The sequence below is a fragment of the Eurosta solidaginis genome, chromosome 4 (genome assembly GCF_040869045.1).
Source record: "Eurosta solidaginis isolate ZX-2024a chromosome 4, ASM4086904v1, whole genome shotgun sequence".
Taxonomy (NCBI): Eukaryota; Metazoa; Arthropoda; class Insecta; order Diptera; family Tephritidae; genus Eurosta; species Eurosta solidaginis.
In genome coordinates this window covers 762,853-775,790 of record NC_090322.1, presented here as the reverse complement: position 1 = coordinate 775,790, position 12,938 = coordinate 762,853, and the positions used below count along the sequence as shown (strand labels likewise).

Sequence of the window (12,938 nt, the reverse complement as noted above, 5' to 3'; positions counted from 1 at the left end):
TTGTAAGGAAGAAATGTTATTGAAAGAGGATTTGGAGTGGTTAAGTCACGTTTTCGATGCTTGGCACAACATCGCACTTTAAATTATAGTCCCGAAAGAGTAACTATAATTGTAGACGCCTGCTTTATTCTTCACAATGTTGTAAGACAAAATTTTCCGAGTGACGAAGTGGAAATTGAAGAAGTGGAGCCAGACGAGGAAACGACTGCCCCAGAAAATGCCAACAACACCTATCTTCACCGCCAAGGCGAAAGGATTCGACAGCAGTTAATCAACCATATAGCCTGACTGTGCCTCGAATAGGATAATATATGTAAACAAAACACAAACAAATACTGAAGAATGAATAAAAATGTACACAAAATTTAAAATTTTCAAAAGTCTTCATTAATTATATGATTGACTTGCAGGTCTCTTATTTGTGGGTTTATATTTCTAAATAAGTCAATAACAAAAAAATAGCACTGAGTATCTTCTCTGATAGTTTGGTTTCATAGTAATGAGTTTTATCACATTCCATATTGCTTACTTAAAAACTAATATACACTTGTTTATAAAGTAAATAAAACAGCAAAAAGTACAGAATAGTTTGTTTTTAAGTTTCTCAATAATTTTATCACATTTCATATTGGTTCTTTAAAAAGCAAAAATTACTGCACTATATTGAAATATTTAAAATTAAAAGAAATTCGTTTAAATGAAATAAAAATTCAATAATATAAAACAAATTAAAATTAATTCAGTTTTTTTTTAATTTCTTAAATTACTTAATACTTATAAAAAGGAATTCAATGTTCTTAAGCTAAACTTAAAGCATACTGGTTGACATCATACGTACGTAGTCCCGGTGTTGTCTTTGCAATGCCACCATCTCCTGAATTGCCGCAGCCAACGACATCGACTCATTTACCAAATTGCCTAGGGATTCAGCCAGTCTTGACTGTTCATGACGTCTGTTCCTCATGTCCTGTTGCACCAATTCTAAAATTTCATCCCTAGCGCCCCTTCTTCTGTTGCGTGACGTTGGCAACAAAACTTGTCTGGGCGTATCAGCACTCGGTGCGGCAGAATTGCTCGCAGCAGGATTGCGTGGCACGGTATTGGGAGTAACAGGACGTGAGGAAGTTCGACTGGGCGATTCACTTACCACTAAGCAAAACGAGGCAAACTCGTTCGGATCTTCCGGAAAAGCAGGTAGTGGAATTTCCACTGGTAATTCTTCTGGCGTTGGAGGAACATTTTCGGCATTGTTGGCGTTCTACTAATAAAAAAAGTATTATCGTCAAACATTTTTTTATAATATAAAAATGTAATACTACAATATCGGTAGTATATTTTAAGTATATTTAAACATATTTCCATTCTTACATAAAAATGCAAGAAATGCATGTACATGGGCTTAACAATTTCACACATACACTACCAGCGGTTATTATTGTATTACACAAGTTTATTACAAATATATTTACCTGGAAGCCGAGCCGTGAGGTTGAGTGGCCCTCCACAGCAGCAATCCCAAACACCTCTAACGCTTGCTGCTCGAAGTCAGTCAGCTCTGCTACAGGATTTTGTCCACCACCTGTCTTTCTCCTCAGCAGAAAAGTTTCGGGCCCGGGAACGCAACTGTTTTCGCCAGTTTCGCAAACTCTGAAATTATAAATAAGATAAATAATCAGTTCTTAACCTCTTTCCAATAATAATATAGTAATATGTAGTTATGTATGGTATTATTCTGTTGTTTGTGGCGTTCATGCATGCTTTCAACAACTAATAACTTATAAATAAGAATTTTAGTATTTAATTACACAGGTGCGCTCTTCTATGTTATTGGACATTAATATGTGTACTTGACACAGAAATCCTGCAGATTGCATTACTCCGGCTACGTGTTTGAACGCACAATCACGCTGTAGCCGGAGTAAATTTTTGGCACACAAAACAACACAAAACTCTTATTTATATAAAAATCAATTTGCTTACCTCTCTCCAAGTATCACATGTTCTTGATGGCCCCACCATCACATTCAATTTACATGTGGGAGGACATCCTTTGAATATGATTTGGCGATGTGGGACAGTTTTTATCCTGCAGGAGCTCGGGATGATGCCTATTATACGCCACATATAATCGCAACTGGGACGGGGTGGTACGTGCATATTTTCTATAATTAAAATAAACAATTAGTAATGAATTTAACAAAATATTTACCAAAATTTACTTACTTGTTGATTTCCATTTTCCTTTTTTCTTATTTTGATTGCAAAAACATATGTTTTTTAATTCGACCATGCACACTGGTGAGTTTCTTCGTCATGACAGCGTTACCATCTGCTCAGAATCGCGGTTACATTTGGGGGTTACGACTTTTGGTAATTTTGTTTGCCGATAACAATTTTACCGGTTACGCGCAGCATAGGGCCGTAAGTGGTACTTACGCCCCAATTCTAGTGTGGTAACAACATTCTTCACCACGGTAACGAAATCATGTGGCAACTTTTACACCCTTTTGGTATTCTACCCGCGAAAGTAGCCGGAAAATTTTTTACCCACAAAAGTAGGTGGTTACATCGAAATAACCACACAACAGCTGTTGTTTAGAAAAAGGCAAAACTGAAAAATAAAGAATTGTAAGCGCAAATAAGTAAAGATAATAGTAAAAAAGTGTTGCCTCTTGCTATACATATTTTTTTATATTATATACTTTCACAGAATAAATTACAATATACCTATGTAGAAACTCATCATGCATAATATGCATATACACAACCGTTTATTCGTTAACCTCGTATCTACAAGTGAGACATTTTCGGTAAAGCGAACACGGTTGCCACACCATGTTTTAATTTGGGACCAAAATTCAACGAAAAAAGGACCAAAATTTTGTTTTATTTCATTAGTATAAAATACAAAATTTTAGGATGTTTCCATATAAAATTTTACTAAACATAGTGAAGCCTTTCCTGTAATTCAAGCTGAATAAACAAATATATGTGCATGCAACCAAAAATGGTACTATATTTTGACATAGGATAAGTCTATGTCTTTCACCAACCAAATGGTGTGAACCTAGTTTTGGTCACAAAGCTCTTGGTTCTAGCATTATGTTGTTGATTGCAATGAAATAAAATGTATAGTGTCGTTAGGTTTTAGTAAGAAACGGTTCAAAATTTGCGTTCTGGTGTTGCCGAACTATGTATGTTGAAAACTCAGTAAATCATAAATGAAACTAGGCAATTTCGTTAGTGCTATTTTATAGATGCCTACTTTTTCCCTTGACGTTTAAACTTCATATCAGAGCCTAGATTCAGTAAGTGTGAGTCATCTCAGGCCTCAGGGGTTCTGCTAGCACCTACGGGAATAATTTTATACAAAACATTTATTCCGAAATCAAATCTCTTCCTTCTGTCTTCGAGTTAAAATATTTCCTGTGCCAAGATACTAAGTTTTCAATTACCTTGCGTGACTTAACACCACAATAGTCCTGGAATTCCTTGAACTCATTGAGCTGGGTGAGAAAGATTTAAATATCAACGTGCCAAACGAGAAGTAATGCATAGAATTTCTTTGTATAAGTTTTGAAAGTGTTAGGCTCACGGCAGAGCGCTCGCTATAAGATATGCTAGGAGAGAAGCAATTTTTATTTTCATATATTTTACATAGTGTTGTATAACCGATCGAAATGTCTAGCTGTTATTAATCTATATATATAAAAAGAAATATATTTTGATAACTCGAGAACGGCTCGACAGATTGCCATGAAATTTTTAGGAAAGATACAGGAAGGAGAGATGATGGTTAGTTGATTTTGAAATCCCAAATCGGTTTAGCCATATATATAAAAAAATCAAATTCTGTGTGTGTGTGTTCGCTATGGAAACGTATTTCCCACACATCAATCATCACCAAATTTTGGTTATGGATTCCTTCGATCAACGGGAAGGTTTTAGGCTAAAAATAATTTCGATATATAAAAAGGGCGTGGCACCTCCCATACAAATGGAATCTTTGGTACTGCATACCTTTGAAGGTATACATGCCAGAACATTCAAATTCAATGAGGAGTTATATGAGGTCAATCCCTAACACCACCAAGAAAATGCGGAATTTGGAGAAAGGGGGCGTGGCACCTCCCATACAAATGGAATCTTTAGTAATGCATAACTTTGAAGGTATACATGCCAGAGCATTGAAATTCAGTAAGGAGCTATATGAGGTCAATCCCTAACACCACCAAGAAAAGGCGGAATTGGGAAAAAAGGGGGCGTGGAACCTCCCATTCAAATGGAATCTTTGGTACTGCATAACTTTGAAGGTATACATGCCAGAACATTGAAATTCAGTAAGGAGTTATATGAGGTCAATCCCTAACACCACCAAGAAAATGCGGAATTGGGAAAAAGGGGGCGTGGAACCTCCCATTCAAATGGAATCTTTGGTACTGCATAACTTTGAAGGTATACATGCAGAACATTGAAATTCAGTAAGGAGTTATTTGAGGTCAATCCTTAACACCACCAAGAAAATATGGAATTCGGAAAAAGGGGACGTGGCACCTCCTATACAAATGGAATATATTATACTACATACCATACTATACTACATATATCTGGATGTCGTAATAGTAGGATAATTACAATTGGTAAGGAGCTATGTGACGTTAAGTCCTAAAACCTCCAGTAAAATGTGGAATGGGGAAAAACTATGGCTGCCGTACAAACTTAAGTTATTTTAACACCTAAATTTTGACTGCATTGTTGAGTTTAGCTGTTATGCCTTTTGGACGTTTAGTAATCTGCCGCTGTTAAAAAAATTGTTTAGCTTCAGTCTATCTACATCTTCTATAAAAATCAAATTCTGTGTATGTGTTCCCTATGAAAACGTGTTTGCTATACTTCGATCATCACCAAATTTTGGCTCGAGGTTCCTTCGATCAAGACGAAAGTTTTTCATATTTCAGAATTAAGAATTTTAAATTTAAATGTTTTTGTTTTTTGGCTATGCGAAAGAACTATCTTAGCTCCCAAAAATGATCATGTTAACAAAATCAATGATCACTTTCAAAATCAATTTCCTGGTAAAGTGACGAAATATAAATCGATCGACACAGTTACAGATGAAGATAAAATTGTGAATTATCCAAATGAATTTCTATACTCCTTAGAACCAAAAGGAATGCCTGCGCATATATCAACTTTAAAATTAGCTCACCAGTCTTATTCGGAATGTAATCAAAGCAACAATCATCATCATCGGTAAAAGCAATACAATATTATAAAATAAGATACAATAAGATACAAGAATAAAATGTTTTAACAGAAAATTTCACCAAATATGCGTACAAAATTCAATTCAATTTACAGAACAATAAATTAAATTATCAACAAACAAAACAGAAAAAATAACGCAACATCCATTCGATCTCGGGCGTTACAACGTGCGCCTGGTAAAGCTAGTATTATTATAAAACAAGAGTTTTTTTTGATTAGTCGGTTATTTCATCAACAATTAACGACAATGTGTTTGCCAACACTTTTCTTTTTAATGCCTGGCATAAATTACTATATCCTAGGTGAAATATTATTGTTCTGGTACATTTTATTGACTGAGCAATTTTTTATGGTGAGAGTTCTATTGAAGTAAATTCAAAATTATATGGGGGCTAACGAAAATGTGGCGAATTTTAGGACAATATTGTGAATTTTTTCCTGAGTGAAAAGAAAGAAAAGTACCAATCGTGGCTACTGCCTAAAAAGGACCAAAATTGAAGAAAAGGGACCAGCGGACCAAATGGGGTTGGAAGGGACCTTTTTTGGTGTAAATGGACCAAAGTGGCAACCGTGAAAGCGAAGAAAACTACCTTTCAAATTTCTCCACAGACACTGGTGAGTTTTTCAGTGATGACAGCGTTACCACTTTGTCCAGAATCGCGGATAAAAGAAGTGGTAACGATATTCGGTTACATAATGTTCTGGGTACTATTTTGCCGGTAACGCTCAGAATCGGGGCGTTAGAGGGTTTTATACAGTCCGGTTGAACTATTTAACAAGGGTCGATTTTTTTTGTCAAATTGTATTATTGAATACTCGAAATTGTTAGCTATACAACAAGGAGCATACATTTCCTTTTTTTCATTTTAATGATATTTTTTCTTGCTTCAAAATGATTGAAGTTAGCTCGATAAGTTGTTAGTCATAAGAAAAGCGGTCTGTATCATTTGAAAAGTTTTAGCGTTCCATTTTTGGAGCTCAACCATAAATTTAAAGAAACATTTTTTTGCGACAGCAGTCATTCGTCGATTATGCACAAATTGGCAAAAGGATTTCAATTTTTTTTCTTGTATCATACAAATATATATATATATATACACATGAATCCCTATTGCGGGCAATATCTTTCGAACAACAAGACGAAAGTAATATACGTGCACGTAATACATATTGCTATCGCAATTCCATCTTTATTGCTTTTGTAACCACTTTTCTTAGTACATATTACATATTAGTATCATTATACTATGCGCATTATACCAAATTGATATTTAGTTACACTCTAAAGTAAGTTCTACTACGACCACATAATAATTTTGTAAGAGAGCTCCAAATATCGAAATTTGTATCCAAACTTTATAGTCTTAAAATATGTTTTGTGAAAGTGAATGAAAAAGAAAAAAATTTAACCAAATTCTTACTTTGTAGGTAGTATATTTATAATACATAAGTACATTTAATTACATATTTTTCTCACACATAGCGTTTATAACGATTATCAAAAAAAAGAGGAGACATAAATAATTGTATAATTTAAAATATTACGAGCAAAAGTAAGAGAAAAGAAAATAACCCCCAACAGAACGAGCTTAGTCAGACTTAAGTATTCATATTAGATTTCGTTTCGATTTCGGCCCAATAAAGTGTGATCTGTTGGATCATTTTTTTTTCTCTCACTTTATACACCACACACACTTACCTACATTTTCATAGTGTAATTAGCTATTCGTATTTCAACAATGCTGTAGCCCCGGTTAAGAAACCTGCATTATCTTATTTTTTTTTGTTGCTTACATACGTTAATAGAAATGAAATATAAATAAATAAATATTTAAAATGGGAATGCTGGCGTCGCTATCTATGTAGAGGGCACTTAGGGAAACAGGTAAGGGGCCACCGAAATTTAGGTGCGTCGGTGGCCATGGTTTTGAGGGTGGGACAAGCACCGGGCGTCACAACAACACCCGCGGCGCCCCAAGATATATTCGACCCTTTTTGTTTATACCCTTTTGTATTTATTTTCAGCATTTTTTTTCTCTGATTTTCAGCGTTGGTAACCGGTCATTTCCGGTTCGGTAATTTTTTTTCGTCGCGTTAGATTTCTTTTGAATTTAAAATTTTGAATGTTAACGGTCTGTCCGTGACATCCGGTTCGACCTGATGTTGTTTTAGTTTGAATTTATAAGCTTTCTGCGCTTCTGTCGGTTTTTTTGAATTTGGCAGCTGTGAGTCTTGAATAGGCATGATAGGAACTTTTTTCTGTTTATGGCGCAGGAACAGTAAGATTGGCAAGGACCCGCCCCAGCCGACATTGACTAGCCACTGTACACCACCACATCATGCCGACCGCCTTCCTCACTGCTACCATCGTAAATGCGATTCCATAACACACGCCTGAGACAATCTAAGTTACTGTTAGGGGATTACAGCACAACTCGATATAGGGCATTAATAGTCCTCTCGAAAGTTAACCTAAGAATCCTAACAGCTATTCCTACAGGACATTGTAGACTGAACATCCCCATGCAGAAGCTGCGTATACTATCGGACAACACACGCGAATTTGTGATCGATCAGTGGAGAGAGCGGATCATATCCTCCTGTAATACGACGCAATCTCAAGACGCAGGGCTAAGTTTATGGGCTCACCATGACCAGAGCATTCTCACATTAAATTCCTTCAGCCAGGTGAACTGCTAGGGTTCATCATATACGTCGGCTGGGATGAGGTGCTGTGAAGAAGATGAGGGTACAATAGACCAATGGCCGCAGTGCGATCCTCAAATAGTTATCCACCTATTTTCTTGGGAAGTCGTTCTAACAGAAATTCACCATGGATTAATAATTAATTAATAATCTTTGTACACACCCTGTGGATTTGCGCAAACAAGAACAACACCAAACGCCAATTATTTAGACCAGTATAGTTGAAGGATAAATGGTGACTTGGGAAGGATTTCATTCTGTTAAATTAACTGAGAACGTATAAAAAAGCGTCAAAAGTGTGTAAAAAAGTGAAAGTTTAAGAAATTGATTTCAACTTAGCATTAGACAAGAAACGCTCGCAAAAATATGAATGTAAAATCATCGCCGCACAGAGATATACTAACTTTCAAGGATGGACTTTGGTAAGTAGGAAGTTGCAATTAAGTAATTTTAAAACCTTTATTTGGTATAAATACGGCTTAAAAATGTGTGTAAGATTAAGGAAGAATACTTTTGTTTTAACTGCATTAAAATGTATGGGTATACGAGTTTGGGCAAACGAGTGTATTGCCAAGAAGAAAATCTAACAGCTGACTTGGAAAGGAAGGCACCCACCTGTCAATTGCAAAAGTGGTATAAAGAGTTTTTCGTAAAAAAACTGGTTAAAAACTTTAGTTTAAGTAAAATAAAGTGTATCTAAACTCGTTTACCAAACAGCACGACTTTGGTTGAAGATTTTCTAACACAATCAAGCATTTAAAGACTGCCAGAACAAATTCTAGTTAATACTTTCTTTTATTTTTCAAAAAAGTTATTTAATAATCTATACCCGATACTTCTTAAGTTGTTGAAATATCTTAGAATGTAATCTAACTTGAGATTTTGAACAAATTTGGCTAGTTCCAGTGCATATTTTATAAGAGTGTTAGTATGAACCTCTTTCAACGCCTACAAATGTGTTAAATCTTCATTATTAATAAACTGCGTGCTGCTCCTGAAGTGTCCTGCCTTTGCAAGTGACTATCTGGCAAAATAGCCGATTTCTTTACCAAAACCTGCAAAAATGTCCAGTGCGTCATCCACCGACGACAGCGGTGATCTATTCGATCCACTTGCTGAAGAACTACAAAACGTTCAGTCTGTCATTCATGTGACACGTGAAAACATTGATGCCCTCAATGCTAAATTTGCCAATCTTCAGGAACCACCCCCAATGTACATCACAGAGTATCAAGAGCTTACTTCAAAATTGCATGATTTGTTCGTTAAAGAGCATGAACTCATGGAACAACTAAGCAGTCAGCAAGAAGCAACAGGTCAAGCAGAGCCGCAAACACAACAAAAAATCCAGCACGAATATAATAATCAGCATTATTACCAAAATCAGCATCAATCCACTCCTCATCATGGGCATGTAGCATCAAATGATTTGGTAAGCAGTTATATTACCTAAAACAAAAAGTTAAAGTATGCTAAAGAATTTATATAACTACGCATGTTATTTATTTTGATATAGACGGATTGCTATGCCACAAATAGTAATAATGGCAGCCAATGTAGCACGTTGACGAGGCCCCCAAAAATTTTGCTGCGCGCACATTTGCCTAACCAACAGCGAACTTCTGTAGAGGTAGTGCCTGGCGTCCGTTTACGTGATGCACTTATGAAAGCTCTTAAATTACGTCAGCTGACTCCAGACATGTGTGAAGTGACTGCAACAGATTGTGGACGTATAATTATTCCTTGGGACACAGACATTGGTTCATTAATGGTGGATGAAATTTTTGTGCGTTTATTGGATAAGTTTCCAATTATGACACACATTTCCCATCAATTTATACGAAAGACTTTTTTCTCGTTGGCCTTCTGTGAGGGCTGTCGCCGTCTGCTTTTCAGTGGTTTCTATTGTAACCAGTGTAATTTCCGGTTTCATCAAAGATGTGCCGATAAGGTACCGACGCTTTGTCAACAATTTCCAATGGATAACTACTATCAGAGACTGTTAGCGCAAAATCCTGAAAACTCTGTAGGAATATTGCATCCTGGTAGAAATGCGGTGTTGGGCCAAGCAAGACATCCTCGCACAATTAGCCAGCAAGATCGATCAAATTCTGCACCCAATGTGTGTATAAATAATATTCGCCCAATAACCGAGACACAGCGTAGTTTAATGCAAAATCGTGGTCCTATACAGGTTTGCTTTTTTGTGATTACAATTTCAGAACTAATATTACTATTATATTACAGCATCCATGTAGCGATCATTCTAATTCCACACAGGCATCTCCTACTGGTACGTTAAAGACTATAAAGCGACAAAGAGCTCGATCTGCGGATGAAAGCAATAAAAATCTTTTGTCGCCTCGCGACGCAAAGGGCTCTGAAGAGAATTGGAACATTCAAGCTGAAGAGATCTTAATTGGTCCACGAATTGGTTCAGGTTCTTTCGGAACAGTATATAAAGCGCACTGGCATGGACCAGTTGCTGTGAAAACTTTAAATGTAAAAACGCCCAGTCCGGTGCAGTTACAGGCATTCAAAAATGAAGTGGCTATGCTCAAGAAAACTCGACATTGTAACATTCTTTTGTTCATGGGCTGTGTTTCAAAGCCATCATTAGCTATTGTAACACAGTGGTGTGAAGGTTCAAGCTTGTATAAGCACATTCATGTGAATGAAACGAAATTTAAATTGAACACATTGATTGACATAGGCCGGCAAGTGGCACAAGGTATGGACTATCTCCATGCAAAAAACATTATCCACAGGTATTAAATATTAAACATATTGCTGTGATATATAGATAATAAAAATTGGTTATTGTTTTAAGGGATCTGAAGTCCAACAATATCTTTTTGCATGAAGATTTGTCGGTAAAAATAGGAGATTTCGGCCTGGCTACTGCGAAAACTCGCTGGTCTGGCGAAAAACAAGCAAATCAACCAACTGGCAGCATTTTATGGATGGCTCCAGAAGTGATACGCATGCAAGAACAAAATCCGTATTCCTTTCAGTCAGATGTTTATGCATTCGGCATAGTTATATATGAATTATTAGCTGAATGTTTGCCATATAGTCACATCAACAATAAGGATCAGATTTTATTTATGGTCGGCCGTGGACTACTTCGACCTGATATGACAAAGGTACGTTCAGATGCGCCGCAGGCTTTGAAACGTCTAGCTGAAGATTGCATAAAATTTGATCGCAATGATCGTCCACTATTTCGACCTCTTTTGAATATGTTGGAAAATATGTTAAGAGCAATGCCGAAAATCCATCGCAGTGCTAGTGAGCCAAACATGACACAAACACAGCTGCACAGTGAGGACTTCTATCAATGTCCGAGTCCCAAAACTCCAGTTAACTTTAGTAATTTCCAATTTTATAATAGTGCTGGCAATATCTAGCGCTGCTGATCCGATGCTACAATTGTGATATCCGTAATGCGAAGCAGGCGACGTCGCTTGTGAATGACTTACCTGACATTTGTTTGTTTTGCATAGCGATTTCTCGTTGCCAACTTGAAAATTAAATTAAAACCCAACACGGCAAATACTTAAGCATAAATATTTAGTTCTATCGTCGGAAATTCTGCTACATAATACATACGTTAGCGTTATAATTATAAATTACACACGAATATACACTGATTCTTGCTTTCAAGTGAGTTACTAAATGCAGCTATGAAACCCCCATAGGTTTTAGCAAAGAAATGGATAAAGTAATTCTGGGTGAGGGATACATATTTTATGAAAAGTTGTGCTAGGAGTGGCTCTTTCCCAGATTTAAAATTTTAAGTAGAGTAAATACGTGAGCCAAGACTTAAGGCCGAAACTGAGATTGTAACTATAATAAATAACTAATAAATAATAACTAAACATACAAATTACAAATATTATTGTATAAACGATAAGCATCTAAAAATATATATAGAGTTACGAAAGAATGTGAAGAGCTAAAAACTGTGTGACTAATAAATACAATTATGATTTACGAACAAAATATTAAATAGTTGTTTATTTTTTGTTGAATGCCACAGGGTTATTTTTTTGGGCCACGGCGTAAGGCTGCCCTGCTAGACAGCTATCAGTCATTTGAGGCATCAATTTAGTAATTTCTAAGATATGGCCGATGGAAATTTACATCACAGTGTAAAGCAAAGTTTCTATCAGGTTGTTAGAAGCGACATGACAATCCTGATATAAACATTTTGTATACGTGTATGCATACACATACATACCAGGGTTTTCCACAGGAATAAAAGGACAAATTAATGCGAGTGTATTAGTGATGTCAAAAATTCTGTTAATGTGTTGGAGTTTCCGTCAGCTCTGTCTAGCAGGGTGCTACCTAGAAAGGTGTTCTGTATGGAAATACAATGTACATATATAGTAGAAGGCGTTGAAGTACTATGCACGTCGTACCTTGTATTCGATTGGTCCAGGGTTGTTTAAGTAGGGTTTAATTCTTGAAGCTCTTCTCACCACAGCCGGTTCTATGTACCGGAGGAACTCGGGTTTTTCCCCGAACAAGGGCTTTGATTTCATTGTAGCCCAATTTAATCTGTTGCGTACCTCCCACAAATTATCATCCTCGGAGCAGTACCTTGCAGCTGGAATGCTATATACTCTCCTGCACTGGGAAGTTAAATCTTTCGCTGATCTCTTCATTCCGCTTCACCCCGGCCGGCTCGACCCTGGGGACTCCTTATTTCAGGAATCTCAACATTATAAAGGCCAAGCCCTCCAAGTCAGTAGGCTCAGACCGAATAGCCATGCCAATGTGCGATGAGAGAGTAAGCTGCTCGACGCATGCTTTTAACTTGTCGCTGAACTGCTTTGTCATTCCAGAACAATGGAAAATGGCAAGGATTATTCCACTCCTAAGGCCTGGAAAACATTATCGACCGATATTACTCATTTTGCCCGTAGCAAGGACGTTGTAAACCGCCTTGCTCCCTC

General features: G+C 36.6%; 1 protein-coding gene and 1 long non-coding RNA gene across 2 annotated transcripts; one reads left to right on the top strand and one right to left on the bottom strand.

Moving 5' to 3' along the window:
- Window positions 1-420: 420 nt before the first annotated feature.
- Window positions 421-2,362, bottom strand: LOC137247523 (uncharacterized). Its single transcript, XR_010951857.1, has 4 exons — window positions 2,224-2,362; window positions 1,981-2,162; window positions 1,470-1,647; window positions 421-1,258 (listed from the first exon to the last, which is right to left on the bottom strand). It is a non-coding gene; the product is annotated as an uncharacterized lncRNA (long non-coding RNA).
- Window positions 2,363-8,175: 5,813 nt separating this feature from the next.
- On the top strand, window positions 8,176-11,986 carry Raf (Raf oncogene). Its single transcript, XM_067779269.1, has 5 exons — window positions 8,176-8,396; window positions 8,875-9,406; window positions 9,491-10,168; window positions 10,222-10,742; window positions 10,805-11,986. The coding sequence occupies exons 2-5, from the start codon at window positions 9,038-9,040 to the stop codon at window positions 11,382-11,384; spliced, it is 2,148 nt and encodes a 715-aa protein (XP_067635370.1). The 5' UTR covers window positions 8,176-8,396; window positions 8,875-9,037; the 3' UTR covers window positions 11,385-11,986.
- The last annotated feature ends 952 nt before the right edge of the window (window positions 11,987-12,938 follow it).